This window comes from Bemisia tabaci, chromosome 1 (genome assembly GCF_918797505.1).
Source record: "Bemisia tabaci chromosome 1, PGI_BMITA_v3".
NCBI classification, from domain to species: Eukaryota; Metazoa; Arthropoda; class Insecta; order Hemiptera; family Aleyrodidae; genus Bemisia; species Bemisia tabaci.
In genome coordinates this window covers 92,002,633-92,023,126 of record NC_092793.1, presented here as the reverse complement: position 1 = coordinate 92,023,126, position 20,494 = coordinate 92,002,633, and the positions used below count along the sequence as shown (strand labels likewise).

The 20,494-nt window shown below is 39.3% G+C and overlaps 2 protein-coding genes across 4 annotated transcripts in view; one reads left to right on the top strand and one right to left on the bottom strand.

Moving 5' to 3' along the window:
• Window positions 1-19,299, bottom strand: part of Dolk (Dolichol kinase) — an 84,191-nt gene extending 64,892 nt beyond the window's left edge. The window contains exon 1 of the mRNA XM_072306512.1: window positions 19,280-19,299. Coding sequence (XP_072162613.1) covers window positions 19,280-19,284 — 5 coding nt within the window. The 5' untranslated portion in view covers window positions 19,285-19,299. The remainder of the gene's footprint in view (window positions 1-19,279) is intronic.
• The window catches only part of Gabat (4-aminobutyrate aminotransferase), an 84,278-nt gene that overhangs the window by 8,092 nt on the left and 55,692 nt on the right, over window positions 1-20,494 (top strand). For all 3 annotated transcript variants that reach the window (XM_072306507.1, XM_072306508.1, XM_072306509.1), the window contains exons 5-6: window positions 5,634-5,835; window positions 15,095-15,267. In XM_072306507.1, the coding sequence (XP_072162608.1) occupies window positions 5,634-5,835; window positions 15,095-15,267 (375 nt within the window). The remainder of the gene's footprint in view (window positions 1-5,633; window positions 5,836-15,094; window positions 15,268-20,494) is intronic.

Sequence of the window (20,494 nt, the reverse complement as noted above, 5' to 3'; positions counted from 1 at the left end):
GTTCCGTTTGGATATGATTTTTGCCTCTATGTACCTAAATATGTGCTCATTTAGCACGGAAAAGTAATTTTTAATTAATAGAATAGGTCTAAAGAGTGAAGTGACAATAATGTAGTAAAACACAACTGACTGTATAATAACCCTGTACTTAAGTAGTAATTGTCATAGCTCAAGCTGACCCGTTTGGTTAAAAAATGGTTAGTGAATGAGATGAATTAAGTGATGGTTAAGAAACGGTGAAGTAACAGTTTTTTCCCCACTATAAGCACCTGTTTCTGAGCGAATGAATGTTCGGTGGTTTTTCCTTGGTTAAAGTGGACCATGTGAAACACTGACATACTTAGGGGAGACCGGGGCTATGTTGACCAGATGTTTTGAAAACTTGTGTCTGAAGAAACAGAAGAATTAGAATGCCATTTCTTTAATGCTCTAATCCTAGAGCATACAGTGTAAAATTAAAATCAACTGAAAACACTGTACAAAATACTTTAATTTTGTGAGTTTCATGCGTTTTTAAAAGAAAATCCATTTTGGTCAACATAGCCCCTGCTTAGGGCTATATTGGCCACCCCCGGGGCTAAGTGAGTCACCTGTAAGGAAGCTATGTTAACCTTGTTCAGTTGATTGTAATTGCACTTAAAAAAGCTTAGTATTATGCCCTTACACATATCTTTCGTAATGTTTGTAAAACTCAATACCTTTGGAGCTGAAAATTTAAAAATAAAAAAAAAAAATTTAAAGAACAGTATCAAATTTAATAAGTGAGTTGGCGTGAAAAGCAACTTAAAAAATAATAAGAAGCTCTACCTCTCCACTAAATAGGACCGTTTTGAACTCAAAGAAAATGGATTTGAAACCTTACGCAAAAAAAAATATAAAATGTATGTTTTCTTAGTAGGTCAACATAGCCCCAGAAAAATGGTCCATATAGCCCCGATTGAGGTCACCTCAAATCAAAGTCATCCAACTAAGAAACAGGGAGTCAAAAGCCATAAACCCATACACTAAAATCAAAGGAAAGGGGTCTACTTTAAATAGAAACAAATATTAATAAGATACAAAATAAATACTCGCCACAGCAAACAAAATTCAAAATTAAAAAAATCGCATTTTCGGGCTATTTTCGAAGGTAAACAAGAATGTTACAGCATAGAGCATAACAGAGGGGGACACCATCGCATCGATATTGATATTTTAAATTGTTAGTCTAAATCGCTGCCAACCTTTTTTCTCATCAAAACATCAAATTTACGTATTCCTCTACAAAATTCTCACGATGGTTATCATAGCCCCGTGGCCAACATAACCCCGGTCTCCCCTACCTATCCTCTCAACGTTCCTAATGATCGATATCCTAAGAATTCTCAAGCATATCAGTACTTCTAGAAAAGCCTTTAGTATTTAAATAGCCCATATCACCAGGGTTGTAATTTACAGCTATGGCAAATGATTGTTTAACCAAAAAAATGTATTCATCTTTCCTTAGTTCTGAACACAGGGTGAGTTCTAGACAGCTGCATAAGTAATTGAGCTATAGAACGAAAATAGGTAGGTAAAGCAGAAACTTTTCAGACGGACTCAATTTTCTTATGTAGTGTTCAGGATTGGGTGCATGAAGAGTCGCAGGAAGAATTATTTAAAAACTTGTGCACACTATGGCTAAGGATAAAAATAGCGCTCACGTACCTACCAATTGTTATGATTATTTTACAAAGTTTTCAAACAAGCTCAAGCTTCATCAGAAAAATTATTATGATCCACCAAGAAAAAAGGGACTTGCTATGAGAAAAGTAAAAAATAACCCTCAGATGTCTAATCGTTTTCATACCTATAGGTACGAACGCCTAACCGGAGGAGCCTGCGAGGCATACATTGAGAATATATGGTTATTTGAAAGCTGCGATGCTTTTTCTGTTTTCTGAAGAATTTTATGGTTTTCATACTTCGTCCTTAATAACCAAGGTTACACATTTTTTTTTCACCCATAAACTGCCCCCCTCCCTCTAAATATCCCCTCCTCTCCCCAGTCCCCTCAAATCTAGAAGCCTCTCTGCATAAACACATTCCTACATCTTTTTTGAGAATTCGAGGAAATTAAATTGAAGAGGCATTATTACCCCTGAAAGTGTATTAAATTAGAGAGGGAGGGGTGGGGCAACCTTACCCACCCCTACCCCCTCCACCTCTTTCTGGTAGCCAAAGAATTAGTATTTTCCGATTTGTTTCTTTCAAAGTTTTGCACTTAGAGGGTATATTTTTTAATTTTGTGAAAAGAAAAGAAAAGTCTAATATTTATTTTTGTCATATATTGTATACTTATAAAGTATTTCATATTTTTTGAAAGTTAGAGCAAATGTCGGATAATACAGTGAATTATAAGATAGGCGTAGGGCAAAAATAGTGTGAAGTTTGAAAGATAAAGCCTTTACATATTCATCGTATCACAAGAAGCACTTAAAATTAACTCGTAAAAACTCTGAGATCTTCAAAAAGTAAAACTAGATGAAAATGATTGTAGTAGTAGGTCGCCATATCGTCACCTTCCGGTCAAAGTATCACAAGCGCTATGCGACGTTTTAAAATTTCCACCGTCATTTTATTTGTTTACAGAGAAATTTTTCAACGAAGCTGTCAGAAAATTTCACTGAATTTTCTTTGCACTGCCGATAAAATTCAGTAAAATTTTCAAATAGATCCAACCAAAAATTTCTCTGTAAAAAAATAAAATCGCGGCGGAAATTTTGAAACGTCGCATGGCGCTTGTGATACTTTGGCCGGAAGGTGACGATATGGCGACCTACCACTACAATCATTTTCATCTAGTTTTACTTTTTGAAGATCTCAGAGTTTTTACGAGTTAATTTTAAGTGCTTCTTGTGATACGATGAATATGTAAGAAATATGATATGTATGATATGCAAGGACATTAAACAAAAGTAGGAAAAATTTTATGAAAAACAAAACATAAAATAAATTACTGAAGGTCAAGAAAATCTAACTTATTATTTACTTATTATTCTTAGTGCTTCTTGCGATACGGTGAATAAGGTATGGGCGTTACCTTCTAGTTGTAAGAACTTATCGCATGGTGCTTTGACGTTGCTTTGACAATTTTCAGACAGTATATTACCTCTATCACCACTTCTCAGCTAAAACAATTACAGCAAAACCTCAGAAAAACCATTAGAAACTTCACAAATAATTTTGCCCCACGCTTATCTTGTAATTCACTGTATGGACCACTAGACAAGGTACGAATTTAAGCAATCTGATACATGTTTCTTAACCAGAATTTCACGTTAAACACGATTCACACAACGAAAATTACTGAAACCAACTCCTAAGGAAGATATTAACGTTTTTATTTCACATTGGTTACGAGGAATTTGAACTGCCCGCTCACAAGAAACTCAAAGCTCTACGTGAGTCAAATCACGCACTTCAATGGTTTCAGCAAGCTTCTCAATCGAGCAATGTTCATTTCCCACCATGTGTTGTTCAAACTATTAGCAATTTGCTATGGCTGAGCCAAAGCGTCAAGATCGAGATTGCCAGATTTTTATATCGTAGAGACTGTCATGATAATGTTTAGCGCGCGGTGTGAATCACGTAGAGAATTGAGTTTTCATGAGCGGGTGGTTTGAATTCACGCACCAAGAAACATTAAATATCTTCGTGAGGAGTTAATTTCGGTGATTTCCGTTGTGCGCATCGTGTTCTACGTGAAATTTTAATTACGAAACATGTATCAGAATGCTGAAATTCGTACCTTGTCTAGTGGTCCATTATCCAACATTTGCTCGAACTTGTCAAAAAATTCGAAATAATGTAGAAGTATTCATTATATGAAAAAAATAAATTTTAGACTTTTCTTTTCTTTTCACAAAATTAAAAAAATATACCCTCTAAGTGCAAAACTTTGAAAGAAACAAATCGGAAAATACTAATTTCTTTGGCTACCAGAAAGAGGGGCATGGGGTAGGGGTGGGTAAGGTCCTCCCTCTGAAATTTAAGTACACTTTCGGGGGTAATAATGCGCCTCTTCAATTTAACTTCCTCGAATTCTCAAAAAAGATATAAGAATGTTCATAAAGAGAGGCTCCTACATTTGAGGGGACTGGGGAGAGGAGGGGAGATTTAGAGGGAGAGGGGCAGTTCATGGGTGGAAAGATAATTTGTTACCTTGGTTATAGAAGACGAAGTATGAAAATCATAAAATTCTTCAAAAAACAGAGAAAAAAGCATCGCAAGTGTCAAATAACCATAGATTCTCATTACGGGCCTTGCAGGCCCGGGTTAGGCGTTCTAGGGTTAGACATATAAAAAAAATGGCCGTGCCTAAAAAAATATTTCAATAGAATTTTGTCTTCAAAAATCATGTTTTTAAGGGTTTTTGTAGAGCTACTTGTGAAGGACAGACTTCTCGGTCAATTACTGCTGCTGTGGCGTGAAAAATAAAAAGTCGCCGGGCCTCGTAGACCCGCTTAGTCATCTAAGGGTTAAGATAAGTGGGTGGTATATATACAAGTTTTTGTTATATATATGTCGCAGGCTAAAGGTCAAATCCGGCATTTAGGCAAATGCCAAGGCAAATAGAAAAGAAATGGTAAAAATCATTGAAATTCGTCGACAATTCGTCGATCATTTGCGCAAATGCCTAGGCATTTATCAAAATGCCTAGGCGTTTGCTCAAATGCCTGAAGATTTGACCAAATGCCGAAGGCTGATTAGGCAAATAGTAAACTCCAGCCCGGCTCACAAAGTAGCTGAAACTGCAACGTCGAGCTCAGAGCCTGCTCAGAAAATATTTCGTCTTGAAGCACCAAGCTTTGTCAAGTGTAATTGCCAAGCCAGTAAAAATCAATGTGCGACCAAACGATTCTTGCTTCAAAAATCAGAGAAAATGTTCCAGCAAGTGCCACCAACCCATCGCGTGCTCGAACAAGTAACGCTACTGCCTCATTCTTTTTAAGGTACAGACTTTCTTTTTTTTCTTTTTTTCTTTGGCCGTGGTTTTTGGATTATTGCAAATTGACTTTTTCTCAGATTTTGACTACTTGCCTGAAAAGGAACATCATTTGTCTTTTTGCCTAACGTGCCCTCGGCATTTACGCAAATGCCTAGGCTTTTATGTACCTAATTGCCTCGTCATTTAGTCAAATGCCTAGGCAAATAGCCAATCTACGTTTTCGATTAAACTTGACCATTTGCCTAGGCATTTGCCTAAACGCCGGATTTGACCGCCTTTAGCCTGCGACATATACAAGTATATATATATAACAAAAACCGCGTTTTGTCGCTCACCTGAAAAATTTGGCAACTCACCTTAAACCTCCTCCCTTAGGTGCTTCAAAATTGAAAATGATTAGATCGAAGTTTTCACTTTTAGCTCAAGTCCATTGAAATTTTTTTCAGTTAGGTACCTTTCCATTTCATCATGCTGGATGATTTCAAATGATCGAATGTTAGAAATGTTTTGAATAACCATATACCATACTCTCATCATATCCACTGATAAAATGTCTTATTTTAAGATCCAGTCTTGAGTTTTTACCGCTTGTAACAGTGAAAGTAGCAAAGACAGGAGATCGTTGTCAGCTTGATATTAATTTTCTTTTTCCTTTTTTAATCAGGTTGCACCAAAGGGGCTCTCATCTCATGTAACAACGATGATGTGTGGATCCTGCTCTAACGAAAATGCTTTCAAAAATATTTTCTTTTGGTATAGAAATAAAGAAAGGGGCGATTTATCAGATTTTCCACCTGAGGACATAAGTTCTTGTATGAAAAATCAGTCTCCTGGCTCTCCAGATTTGTGTTTCCTTTCATTTGAAGGTTGGTAAGTAAGCTATAGTCATTGATTCTTATCCCTGTAGACACTCCACAAACCTCAGGACTTCAGAACCATGCATTTAATAATTCCAATTGACCATGTGAAGGGTGCGTAGCCTAAAAGCTCATTTTTTGCAGAACAGTACTTAGGTCAAAATTCAACCAAGAGAAGTATTTAAGTTCTGTTCGCGCCACAGTATTTTTCTCAAGTACCTATGTGCTCACGTGCAAATAAATACACGCGCGTGCACACACACATATATACACGACCGAACAATCCTGTAAGTGATAGGACGCACGGTAAAATAGCGCTGGGTCCGCTATATTCTGCGTGTCAATCAAAGCCAAACAAAAAAAAAATTAGCATAGCAGTAACAAAATGATCTCTTGTTTATTAGCAGATCATACTCAATCAGAAGCATCATTGCCGCAATGGACCTACCAAGACACTTGGTTATATTTGTACTATTCACTTGTTACTATTTTTAAATTAGGTATATTATCTTATCTTTTTTTTAATTTTCTAGATGTAACCCTAATACCTAGCCAAAATATGATATGTGATACCAATCAGATATTAAAAAAATACCTATTCAAATAGTTATTAAATAGGGAATTAAATATAGCTGAAAAAGGGTATTTTTCCTTAATGAAAATACCTATCATATACCCAAAAAGCAACAGTCGCATCATACCCGAATCCTACGCGTGTTGCGGAGAAGAGACGCGACTTTTGCGCCTAGAAGAGGGGTTCAACACGTTTGTAGTTCCGCGAAAATCACCTCTTGGGGAGGGGCTAAGTATTTCGCGTATCACGGCGACCTCTCTAACGCGCATCCTAGAGAGGACGTGGAGCGGCATCGTAATCGCGGATCTAATTGTGAGCCACGTATCAGATGCGTTATTGACCCGTGTGTTCTGGACGTAGCCACGGGGCATATCCAAAGAAAAATAGTTCCGCCTTTGCTTTTCATTTTAGTTGGAAAACAAGGTAAAGAATGGAAAACAAATTGAAACGAAAATTGAACTAATTTAATTAACTCAAGTAGGTATGCCAGGAAGCCAGTTTAAATAAGCTTAGGACATTTTCTCACTGTTTTTCTCACTAAAATTTCCTATTTTCCTTTTAGAAAAAAGGAACTTTTTCATTAGGTATTAATTGGATCGGTTTCGCTGGTCACAGAATGGTTGTGTTTTGATGCCTGATTCTTGCAGATTAGCTGAAAATAATAAGATCTTTCCAAATCGCAACTTTCTACATTCAATACAGCTATTAACCGAGATATCGCCCTTTGAAAAGTCAGGTTTTTGACGTCGTCCTCCGCGGCAGTTAGACCCTTGGTTTCTTCCTCTTTTGTTCGATCAGTGATACAGAGGGTGCAACGCGAAACTTCAACGACATGAAACATAAACAAACTGAGGTGAACTGGCTGACCGTCTAATCTCTTCGCGGCGAGTGCGTTATCTCTTGATAAGAAGATCTTTTAAGTGCGAGTCTCTCTGTTTCTTGAGTTCATTTACATTTAACGTCATTGAAGTTTCGTCATTGAAGTCACGCTGCTGTCGCTCCCTCTGCATCACTGATCGCATGATGAAAGGGTAAGACACCAAGGGTGTCACTGCCGCGGTGTATGACGTCAAAAACCTGAGTTTTCAAAGGGCCATATCTCGGTTAATACCTATCAAAGACTTAAAGACGGAGCGCTAGAAAAAAAAATTATGCAAATCGATGCAAACTCTCCGATTGGCCAGAGGATTGGCGGCGAAATTGGGACAAGTTTGAGATTCAAATATAGGGTGGGAACCGAATAAAATTGCGTAAAAAAAGTATTCTAGGTTGATTTTTGCTCAAATGTCACTTCCACGTGTATTTATGTAACTTTAGGTTGTTTTTGGTCCCTCATCGACCGAATAATCCCATTTTGGGGTAACGGTTATCTAGGACTCAACCAAGACCAATCCACACAGGTCAGTCATTCCCGATGACGAGTTAATCGGTACTCTACTGCGCAGTGACGTAGTATTGAGCAGCCGAGTTAGGGCCGGGCGGGGAAGTAGCTTTCAAAAAGATGCGCAATGACCAAAGACATAAAGACGGAGCACTATAAAAGCAAAAAATGAAGCTTCATGAGCTTCTTTTCAATCACCTCTACTATTGGCTAGAGGATTGGCGGCGAAATCGGGACAAGTTTGAAATTCAAATGTAGGGCGGGAACTAAATAAAATTGCGGAAACAAAGTATTTTAGGTTGATCTTTGCCCAAATTCAGGTACACACTCATATTTTTTTAACTTTAGGTTAGTTTCGGTCCGTCGTCAACCGATTAATTTCATTTGGGAGTAACGTTGATCTAGAACTGTAACGGCCTGTTTGAACCTGCAGAACCACCATGAGCAGAAGAAAAACTAACTTTATCTGAGATTACTGCCTGTTGCCGAGCAAAAGTAAATGTATTATAGTAGGACGCAGTCCCAACTTTCTTAATATAGTCGTTTTAGGCATTTAAAATACGTTTCGAAGAAGAAATGTGGAAAAATCAAGAGGACAAGTTCAAATCAAATTTCCGTTTGCCGCCATGGATTCCCGCGCTCATTTACACACTCACACAAGCGCGCAGCGCCGAACCTAGCTTCACTTTTTCCCCGTGCTTTTAGATACGAGCGGTCCGTCTTTATGTCTTTGGCAATGACTAACCTGTGTGGATTGGTCTTGGACTCAACGGCCTGTTTGAACCGGCAGGACCACCATGAGCAAAAAAAACTAACTTTATCTGAGATCCTTGTTTGTTACCGAGTCACCGTCCCTACTGTTGTAATAGTGACATTTAGTATTAGTGCAGTCAGGTTGGCAATCACTGTAATGCCACACCTGAGAGGATAGTGCGCATGCGCAAGGTGAAGGTTATCCAATTCATGTTATCGATTATCTGATTATCAGCGGTAGCCGGAATGGCTTGTTCGTGAGTAGGTAACGATGAATAAATCTATAATTCCGTAAAGTGCGTTGATTCATTTTCATCTTACCGAACATAACACTTACTTCATCTATTTGTTCGTTTTAGTGACTTAAAACGAGTGTTTAGAACAAGAAATGTGCAAAAATCAAGAGTACAAGTTCAAATCAAATTTCCGTTTGCCGCCATGGATTCTCACGCTTATTTACATACTCACACAAACGCAGAGCGCCAGGGCTGCATCACTTCTCCCCCAAGTTCGTAGATACGAGTGCTCGGTCTCTCTGTCTTTGGTTATTATTGAACATAGGAAGTTGCGGTAAGAATCAAGCATCCAAATACGATTTTGTGACCAGCGCAACTGACCCATTCCATTTCGTCTGATTTAAAATTTATGTAATTACTTTGCCACTGAATTTTAACCTAGTTTTTTTTACTTTTGGAGCCATTTCCTTTTTTTCATTTCTGAAGGTACATATACATGAGTTGGGACCTCGCTCGCTAATTTTCCTTACTGCAGGTACCTACCGTCTGCGGCACCTTGTGCCGTGAAGCTATCAAGAGCGCGTGAGCCTAGCTTCAGCTCCCATAAGTTTGGATTCCTAACTAAGTAGTGCACCGGGCGAACTGGGGTTCCTATGTAATACTCGTATACCGGGCGAACCGGCCCTGTTAAAACTTTCTCATGGGAATCTCACTCAGGCTGTTTTGGGCTGGGGAATGATTCCCCTGAGAAGTGCGGCTCCCATGGGAAGATCCCTAATCCGTGCTCAAAATGCCATCTCTACTAGCAGAGCCATAAAAGAAAAAGATTAAGGATTAAACAGGAAAATTAATTCATACTATAGCCGTGGCCTGTTTCAGACATAAAAGGAAATCTTAGTTACTATGCAACTCTCTGCACCGCGGTCATTCCCAGGCGGTCTCCTATCTAAGTACTAACTACGCCCGACGTTACTTAACTCCCGTGATCGCCCTTGTGCCGCTGCCGCATACCGTGGAGCTCCGAAGGCTCGCGTGTAAATCGGGGGTAATTTAGCAAGCAAAAACTTCCCCAGCGCCGCGCCGATTCCATGATGGAAAGCAACGATATTGTTGGAAATTTCTACATTACAAGCAGTTTCAAAGAAACAAAAATAATAAACAGGTATAGATCAATTTTTGGAAAGAAAGAAGTGAATACTATACGAATCAAATAAAAGAAAAATGTATACAGTTATTAAAACGAAGAAAAATAAATGAATAAAATTGAATAAAAAAAAAATAAAAAATGAAACAATATACAGGGTGTTTCAGCTGACCACCCGTACCAGGCTTTTTCCTCCGTTATTTTAGGTCGTACGAAGTCGGAGACCGCGGGTTTAAATAGGGAATTGACCTCAAGGAAACCGAATTTCGTGGTCCCGAAACCCCCCACCCCCCTTGGGAGGTAAAGGGGGGGGGCTCACGATGCTAAAAGTCACGGTTCCCGACCGAATTGCGGATAAATCGCATCACAATTGAAAAGCACGGAAAATTTCACGTGAAATTGACCCCTAAAAATCCAAAATCGGCCCATCCGTATCCGGCCAACGTTTATCCGTTTATCAGGGTATAACCTGTCAAGCGTCTAAAGTAGATAATGACGCAGTGTTTTGTCGCACTGCGTATCCGTTCCCAAGTTCGGTGACGTAACAGGACGCTGTAAGGTCCTGTATGCATTTCCTATGAATATAGTTCTGTGATGCTCCACTGTACATGGTGGGCTGCAGTCACATATGGGCCCGTGGCATTTTCCCTGAAGTTCTATGATGATCCACGAGACACCGTGAGAGGTCCCACGAGAGCACATATGGGTCACATATAAACTCTCATGGGAGCACACGGGTCACTTGTCGGCTCCTAGGGAAGCTCACGGGCTCCCCTGTCCATTCCCCAGGGGAGCACATGTGATGTCGTGTCATTCCCCTGGGAGCGCATGTGATCACATATCATTTTGCGTGAGAGTGCGTAAGATCACATGTAATTCCCCCGAGAGCGCATGTGATCACATGTAATTTCCATTTGAAATTTTTAGCAGGCGGGAGGGGGGGTCCCTACTTAAACCTCCAGGCTGACCGGGGTCTTAACACTAAACGCCGGGCGAGCCGGGGGCACCTTACCAAGCACTGGGCGGACCGCGGAAACCTTACCTTAAGTTCCTTAATTGAGTAATTGTGCCGGGCGGACCGGGGCATCTTGCTGCCTATTGGCGGTTGAGAGCGTTGATTTAAGTGAAGATTCTGCGAGGCAGTTTGACCGGCGTGATGCGCTCGGCATAAGACGCAATGCTACATGGAAAAAAGGTAACTTGAGGAACAAATACTGGTGATTTCTGGCCTTTGCTCTTTCATATTTACAATCTTGTACATAGCTGGGGACCAGCAAAAACATGACTTCCTTGACACAAAATAAAATAAAAAAAAACCCTAATGAAATTAAAAACACCTAGAAGGCGAGCGCTCTCTCGCGGAGCGCCGTCGCGTCGGGGCAGGCTGCGACGCGAGTGGCGGTGCGAGGGACGGTGGCGCGCGCGGCGGGCCAAAATAAGTAATCCGCGGCGCGAAGATATGTATACGCGCTCGGCGGAAGCGCGTGCACTCTGCATAATTTTTAATTATAATCTGATGAGTGCTCTGAGAGGATATTGGACCTTTTGTGAGTAGGACATTTTTATGCTCTTAACAACGTTAAAATTGAAAAGAAGATCGCTAAGATTTTGCAGAAGCCTCTAATATCAGAAGACATATACATAGGCATTTTACTAGCACAACTAAATAAAACTTGATTGAAAGATTATTATTGTTTTTCAAGGAATTTGAGAAAAAATAAACACTTACATCGAACATCCATGGACGTATGAGAATTAAAGATTAAATGATCATTACACGTTTTTAAAATCAGCTACTTGCTGTAATACAACGTCAAAACTTTTCATTCATTTACATTGAATTGTCAAAGTATCACACAGTCATATAAAAATTGGGAGCAGTGGTTCATCTCAACACCTTATCTACAGACTCTGAGACGAGTAGAAGTCACCTTGCACATAATACTACTTACCTATATTTTAAGCTTTTAATTTATCATAGAAATTTTTACAAGTTAAATAACTAGGTTCTTGCCAACCTGTGGTTATTTTTCAATATAGTTCTTGATCCTTAAGGAAACGGACACCAATTTAATAATAATTAAATGCCGGGTGTCGGCATCTCTAGCTAAGCCGACTCCCGGGCGGATATGCGATCCTCAGGCGCACTGTCCGATGCGATATCGCAGTGTCCGCGCCGGATACCTGCCTCGCACGGCGATGATGTTGCCTCCAAATCTTAAATCTAAAGACCTGCAAGATAACCTATCTGATGATCTGACTATGTATACCCTTTTGAGTATCTACTTCTGCAAGTCCTAGGTTGTTGATTCTCACCGGCTGCACACACCTACATATATCACCCACTCAGTATGATATCTTAAAGCAATGTTGTTATTTGCTGACATATGTTGATGTGATGTTACTAATATGGATGGAATGTTAAATCAGTATTGTCAGGATAAGACTGACAATATCAACATTGATGTAAGCTTGATAGACCGGCAATCAAGGAGATGTCAAGAAGTGTCAACCTGATAAAAATGTTGACGGGGGCATATCAATATTATGTAAGATTTTTGTAATGTTACTTCATAACCTTACTGTTAATGTTGTTGCAATGTTCAGGCAAGTCCCTGGCAGTAGCACATCAACATTGATGCAATCTTACCTCATTCTCACTAAGATGGATATAATATGGCTGCAATGTTGATGTGTAAGATGTGCAATATTACACTAAGATTGTATTAAGGTTCTATGCTCAGTGGGCATGACCCCGATTATCTTCCGAAAAGCCTTTTCTGAATCAGACTTAATGTTTCGAAATCTCGATTTGTCATAATGGTTTCAATGTTTTCCTTTAAGACCGTGTTTAACACCAAGGTAAAAATCTTCTCTATCATTTGAGTTCTGCAAATTCTTTGAAAAATCATCCGAACAGACGTAGAAATCATCAATTTGTAATTTCTTTTATCAATTTTTTTTATTACTACTTCGAGTAGCCCACAAGGGCTAATCTTTGCACCCCTCCGATCCTACAACTAGTCCCAGGCAACCAGTGTTCAAAACTCACAGGCGCCAACGCGCCAAAAAATCGACCATGTCGCCTAAGAAATGAAGGCTCTGCGCCATTAACGTGGCCCCGAAAAATCTAGATTTTCACAGGAAGTCACTTAAAGAAAGAAAAATAAATCTATTTGAATTAAAAAAAAAACTCAGAATTTTCACCACTACAAGTGAAAGCTTGCTTCTTCTATTCCTCACGATTTCATTCTTAGTGCTTTTGTCTTCCCCAGGTTACAGCTACTTACTAGTTCTGTTACGAAAACATCTTACGTCTAACTTTTCACTAAATGCCCTGTTAGTCCGAGAGCCAGGCGACTTTGAGTGACAAACTCGGGATACATGTTTTGACCCCCTAAGTCGATAGCCTTGCGTGCACTGAAACGGAAAATTTTTGTCTGCCGCCCTCTAGCCTGTGCCATCACCCTCATCTAGGCCCTCAAACCCAAGTAGCAAGGATACCTATAGATGGACATAAAATCGTAGGAATGTTGCTATATTATATTTGCCATGCGTATTGCCTATTCCCTCATTTGAAGGCGCGGAAATTATTGCTATATTGTTGCTATGATGTAGCAATAAATTCCGATTATTGGTTGTGTCACCTGTTGCCAATCTGCTAATTGCAAGGCGCAAAAATTATCGCAATAATCTTGCTATTAAGTATGATGAAAAACTCCCGCGTGTTCCTTTCCGTAACTTGTTTTCAAATATCTCTAGCATGAATGCAGGAATGTATCGCAACAATTTGATGAAACAACCATTTTTCCTCAATTTAGTCTTCTCGAAATAGCTCAAACTCGATAAATCTGAAACTTTAAAAATTTCAATGCTTTTTTAAAAGGTTTGAACTTCCAGTCAATCAAAATAAATATCGTCTATGCTTTTAACCAAGTTCTGGGAAATTTAATTTTAGGTACTTCTTTCATGCCTTTCTTTCCTCCTTTTATTTCGTTTCTGTTTTTGTTACTTTTAATTCTTTGAATTTTTTATTTCATGCAAATGCGCCGGTAAGGGTTTCGTTTCATGTCGGAGCTATATAATGTGTGAAAAGTGAGGTACCCGTCAGGTTGCCTGGCTAGCTCAAGCGGTTAAGGCGGCGCACGGCGATATTCCGAAGGTTGCGCGTTCTAATCCCGCCTCGGACAGAAGAATTTTAAGGGTGCTGGATGATTGAATCATGAATTTCCTGTCAATTCCGGCAAAATCGGATTTTCGAATGGATTCTGAAACGTTGTAAAAATTAGGGTAGATTGATAAATTCCTCAATTTTCCTAAAACCATTTGGCACCGCCACAAATAGCAATGACATTGCTATTAAGTATAGCTTTTTTTTATCGATCTGACCTGACGAAATCGGGAAAAATCGTCCAAATGTTGACTGAGAATTGCTACTTTATAGCTATATTATTGCAATATTTTTTACAACTTTATACCTATTAATTGATACATTATATCAATTTTTACGTTGAAAAATGCTACTTGGGAGTGGTCCAAAAAACACCATCTGGTGAGAAACTCCTGACGCTTGGCAGACAAGTTTATTATTAAAGATCATACCCAGGGTGACTAGAAAAACTTTGTCTGCCACCCTCTAGCCTGTGCCATCACCCTCATCTAGGCCCTCAAAGTGGTCCAAAAAACACCATCTGGTGACAAACTCCTGACGCTTGGCAGACAAGTTTTAGTGCGGTAGCAGATGGACAAAAAAAGACTCCTGTGTGCAGCTTGTGTAATAAAGTTTGAATGATACATCATTCTCTTCGGTTTTTCGTGTAGAATCCGATTTTCGATGTTGTCAAGTCCAAAAATGATGCTGGTGCCCCCAATTCAAGATGGCGCCCAAAATGGCCGCCCCGGGGGTCAAAATTCCAAAATTTGAGAATATGGTCGAGTTTGATATCCATTTTTATGTAATTTTGGTCGTACAATTCATATCTGGTGTCAAAAAATCATTTCAACCCCTTAGGGACCGTCAAATCCAAGATGGCGGCCAAAATTTCAACTTTAATGATAATTACCCAAGATGCGCGCAGGATACGTGTCTGAATAGTAATATTTTGGAAACCTACTAGGGAAAAAGCCCGAATAACATCAATCCACTGGAGTCATTTCCTTGTAAATGAATTATTTTTCAGGTGCATTCCATGGACGTACTTTAGGAGCTCTTTCTACAACAAGATCAAAATACATTCATAAGATTGATGCTCCCTCATTCGATTGGCCTGTTGCTCCTTTTCCGAAGTATCAATACCCATTGGAAACATATCAGTCGGAAAACAAAAAGGAGGATGAATCCAGCCTAGCAGCGGTGAGAAATTTTATGCAAACTCTGAAACTCAGTGTATTCCGAGGATATGGTTTTCAATTAATCATGATCATCTTGCTAAATCATAGCAGGGGCTTGATAAGTTTTTAAGGCATTGATAAAGAATTTTCTACATAATTTTTGGGAAAGTCTCTCTTGAACTACTATTCTCTCTGAAACTATTTCACGGTTTTAGTTAGTTTCGTCGTTTTAAGCTTCATTTTAATTTCTGTCTAAAAAAGTGGAGTCCAATCATATTTCGAATGAAACAACATTGAGAAAATCATCATTTATTCATTTGATTCAGACAAAAATAGAACAGTGTATATAGAAACATGCGGCAGAATTGTCACATCATTCTTTTGTTGCACACCAGGTGGATCCATGGACCTCGAGGGGGGTCCGAGGGCCTCCTCCAGAAATTTTTTAAATTTTTGAAGCATCTGATATGCTGTTTTGAGTCAATTTTGTCATGAATAATTAGGTACCTTTTCATTCTTCTTTCTTCCGTTTTCCTTCTTCCTAATTCTCTTCATCTTCCTCGTGTTTTTCGAGCGAATGGGGTGGGGGAGGGCGCACGCCCCCTACGCCCCCCTTGGATCCACCTATGACATAGTTAATTCTAACAGCGCGGGTATTCTGCTCCGCTCTGAGAAAAATTTGACTCACTATACCTACCTAGTTATAGTTCTCATTATGGAACACATGAATTTTTAAACAAATCGTAAGTGCCAAGTACAACTTAAAAATGTATTTTCTTTAAATCTCTCCGATTAAAATATTAATGTTAACAGAAAATATCCTCTCTACACTGCCCTAATTTATTGGAGCCTTGAATAATTTCAGAGAGACGATTTTTAAATAAAAATAATTTTAATAATTAATTGTAAAAAATATCCTGCTCGTAATGTCTTTTTTTCTTATAAATTTCTTGTCCTCGAATTCCCTTAAATTATAGAAAATAGGGCAAATAGACTTGAAAGTCCTAGAATTCGCAAAATTTTTCATAGGTATTTACATACACTGGTAAAAAAACACATTGTATCTAGAGTCCAGACTCTTGAAAACATTGACAAGAAAATGGACTCTTGATTCAATCAGATGAAAAGGAAATCCGCTCAAATTAAGAGGCTTGGTTCTTGATTTAAGCTTAAATCTGATTGAATCAAGAGTCTGTTTTCTTGTCAATGTTTTCAAGAGTCTGTACTCTAGATCCAATGTGGTTTTTTTTTTTTTTTTTTTTTTTTTTTTTTTACCAGTGTATATCTCCGCATATCTCATTGCACATACATTTCCTCCAATATCTAATAACAGAAGTCTGTTGTTACTTAGCTTCTTAACTCTGATTTCTTGAGGAGGTTTTAGAAATACAGACCGATGAATTAAAGAAGAATTAGCGTGATGATTTATACAGGCTCCTATCAACCTGGAAAACCGATAAAGAGTTGGCTTCAAAAAATACCTTTCACCAAAATACGGGGTTGTAAAAAAGTCCCCTGCCAACCCTATTACTTTTTTCCGTTTGACGTAGGTAGATATTTAAAACTTTGGGAATGTTCCTAGGGTAAAATACCTAGTGGCGTTTGCCCCCCCCCCAAATTTTGAGAGGTGAACCCCTCTAAGGGGGGTGGGGGCAACTCCTTTTTTTTCAAAAAGCAACCCCCCCCCCCCCCCGTTATGAGACCTTATTCGAAAGACGATAAAAATTCCCTGGTAAAAATGGCAAGTGTTAGGTCAGTGAATTTTCCACTGAGGTCAGTGCAATTTGCTCTGAGGTCAGTTCAGTTTTCTCTGACGTAAGTGTTAAAGCACTTACCCAAGAAGTCAGCACTGAGGTAAGAGGCACTGACGTCGGGAGGAAGACTTAGGTACCTAAGTGCAGAGATGTCTCTGAGGTAAGCGGGACTGGATCAGGACTTGGTTCAGAGGGTGAGTCTCTGACATCAGTCTTAATCGAACCGCACTCACTCCCAAAAAGTAGAGATGGCTCCCTCTTCCCCCACCCTATTTCATTTTTATGGGGGAATATTCTTCGGGATACGGGGACCACAAACTTTATCTCACAGAGAGGCATATTTTTTAGGAGGGGGGATTTTCTAAGAGGGAAGGAAAACTTGTTTAGGTAGCCACACTCTTGAATAATTTGTTTTACCTGCTTCGTTTATGGTGGCACTTAAATAATTAAAACACAAAAAAATGAGATCGGTAAAAATATTATTACCGCTATAATATGTATTTAGATGTATTTATTTAAGCCATATTATTTTTTTAACGAGTTTTTTTTAAAAAAAATTGTTCTTTTGGTTTAATTTTTTCAGTTTTAACTGTTTTTAAAATTTTCCAGTCTTAATGTTTTTTTAAATTTTCCTAATCTATATATTTAATATCCTAAGGCCTTTTTTGGCCTCATACAGTTTGTGCTAATTCGATCTCGGAAACTACTGGACCGATTTTGCTCGGATTTGTTTTAAATGAAAGCTCTTAGGCTGTAGACGTGCCAACATTCCTTAGTTTTTCGATTTGCGCGACCGACGTTGCAAAATTTACCTCAATTTGATAACGACATGCTTGTCTATATATTTAATATCCTAAGGCCTTTTTTGGCCTCATACAGTTTGTGCTAATTCGATCTCGGAAACTACTGGACCGATTTTGCTCGGATTTGTTTTAAATGAAAGCTCTTACGCTGTAGACGTGCCAACATTCCTTAGTTTTTCGATTTGCGCGACCGACGTTGCAAAATTTACCTCGATTTGATAACGAAATATTTGCATTTTTGACGCTGGACAGTTTGTGCTAATTCGATCTCAGAAACTACTGGACCGATTTTCCTCGGATTTGTTTTAAATGAAAGCTCATAGGGTCTAGATGTGCCAAGACCCCTTCGTTTTTCCATTTGCGCGACCGAAGTTGCAAAATTTACCTCGATTTGATAACGACATATTTGCGTTTTTGACGCTGGACGAGTCATATGGTTGGGGGACCTCCCACCCTCTGATTTTCCGTTTCCCTCTCCACGTAAACCCATCCCTACCTGCTCACAACACGTGTCACCCTTCTACCCTAGCATGGGTCCTACGGCAGTTTCACTCATGTCGGGGGTCGGCTCATGTCTTCTTCCAAGAGAATTGGTGATTTATCTTCACCCTTTCGCACCGTTACATTTTCAAAAAGTGTTCTGATTTTCTTTTCCAGGAGTGTTATTTATTTTTCAAGGTTGTTTCTTTTTCTAAAAGTGGGTAATTTTTAGTTTCCTATTCTTTGTTTTTGAATTTATCATTTTGCCTCCAGGAAGTCCTCTAAGCACTGGTAGTAGCAAAATTTGGCTCGCGAAGCGAGCCAACAGTTACTCGCGGAGCGAGTAACTGGGGGTCCAGGGGGCTTGCCCCCGGCTAGCGGCGCAAGCGAGCGTAGCGAGCTGAAGCAGCTAGTTTATTTTTAATTCTTTTCAAACTTTTTTACTCCTTTAGGTACTTCCAATTTTTGTATCTGCTAATTTATATTTTTTGTATCATTCAACTTTAATTATTTTTTTTTACATCCTTAGCTATAATTTTGAATTTTAATGCATTTCATTTTTTTTTTCAAAGAAACATAACATATAAAACTTCATTTACATGTTGATTGATTAAAAAAGAATAATTAAAAAAATTAAGTATCGGATTCAAATTCAAAGACAAAATCATCATTTGCCGGCAAACTTACTCCAATGGGGGCCCTGAAATGGCATAATTACGCCCCTGGCACTTACACGCGCAGGTAGTGTAGTGGTTCAGTCGCTAGGTCGATCACCGAGGTTAAGTTACGTCGGGCGTAGTTAGTACTTAAATTGAAGACCGCATGGGAACGAGCGTTATCCACTGAAGATTGTGATTACTTGTGATGGAAAACTCACAGCAGATCTCCCTGGTCGTCAAATAGTGAATTAACGTACCTGGCGGATCGGTAATTAACTAAAGGACCCCGCACACCTCTTATGGGAAGCTGCACCACGAGGAATTGCCTTCTGACTTACATCATTGGATTCTCCTCAAGATGCTGATCAAAAGTTATAATTGCGCCAACTTTCTACGATGCACCGTTTTCGCAAAGAAGCTAAGTGAAGATTAAATTATTCGGCGACTATGAATAAAAAAGAACAAAGAATTTGAGAACAGGCCCGATTTAAATAAGGAAAAAGCGTACCTAGCGCGTGTCCGTCTTCTTATCTGTACCTGCCGACTCTAGGGCTATCCCCCTCCTCCCACTCTCGATGCGTCCGTTTGACGCTCGTTTTCCTGTTCATATGCTCCTCACGAAATTGGCGGTGTTGCCAATTTATTTTTTTAAAACCATCATTAATTAATGTATTTGTGCTAAAGTGAACTACTTACATGCATAGCTAAATCAGTGGCGTGGCGTGAATTGCGATATATCGATTGATATGTAATTTAAACCTATGGTAAAGAATCGATTATTAAGGTGTTCACTGCGAACACCCTGTTTATCGATCCTTTTCCATTCGTTTAAATGGCGTAAAAATCGATAAATCGCAAAGCACGCCACGCCACTGAATGGAATAATACGCTGTCACGATATGTTGCTACCTAGATCAGTATCGGTGCCTCGAAGAATTGAAGGCCTCTCCTCCTTCAATCCTTCAAAAAGCTCTATCACAACCGCTGAATTAATGTAAACGAAAATGAAACTAAAAATTATTAGTGAAACCAGGCAACGTTGGATGTCGATCACTGATCAACGATTCAGAGACATGGGGAAGAGGTGAATAGAGCGGTAGAAAGAGAGGAACTGATTTGGATGGTCGAGGAAAACGGCGTGCGGAATCCGAGATAAGACTGCCGGTCGGTGCGGGAGTTCCCCTGATTTGTTCACTCGAGTACTGAAATGAGGAATCTTTCTGGCTTTTTATCGCCAAATAATTGAATCTTCACTCAGCTTTTTTGCGAAAACGGTGCATCGTAGAAAGTTGGCGCAATTATAACTTTTGATCAGCATCTTGAGGAGAATCCAATGATATAAGTCAGAAGGCAATTCCTCGTGGTGCAGCTTCCCATAAGAGGTGTGCGGGGTCCTTTTTGCCTCTACAGTATTTCTGGGAGTTTCCACTCCGCTTACGTCGGAGACACTGAAGTCAGTGCCACTTACATCAGAGGCACTTGCCTTTGGAACAGACCTAACACTGACGTAGGAGATCAGCGCCCGGCAGCACTGACATCAGTGTTTAGGTCTG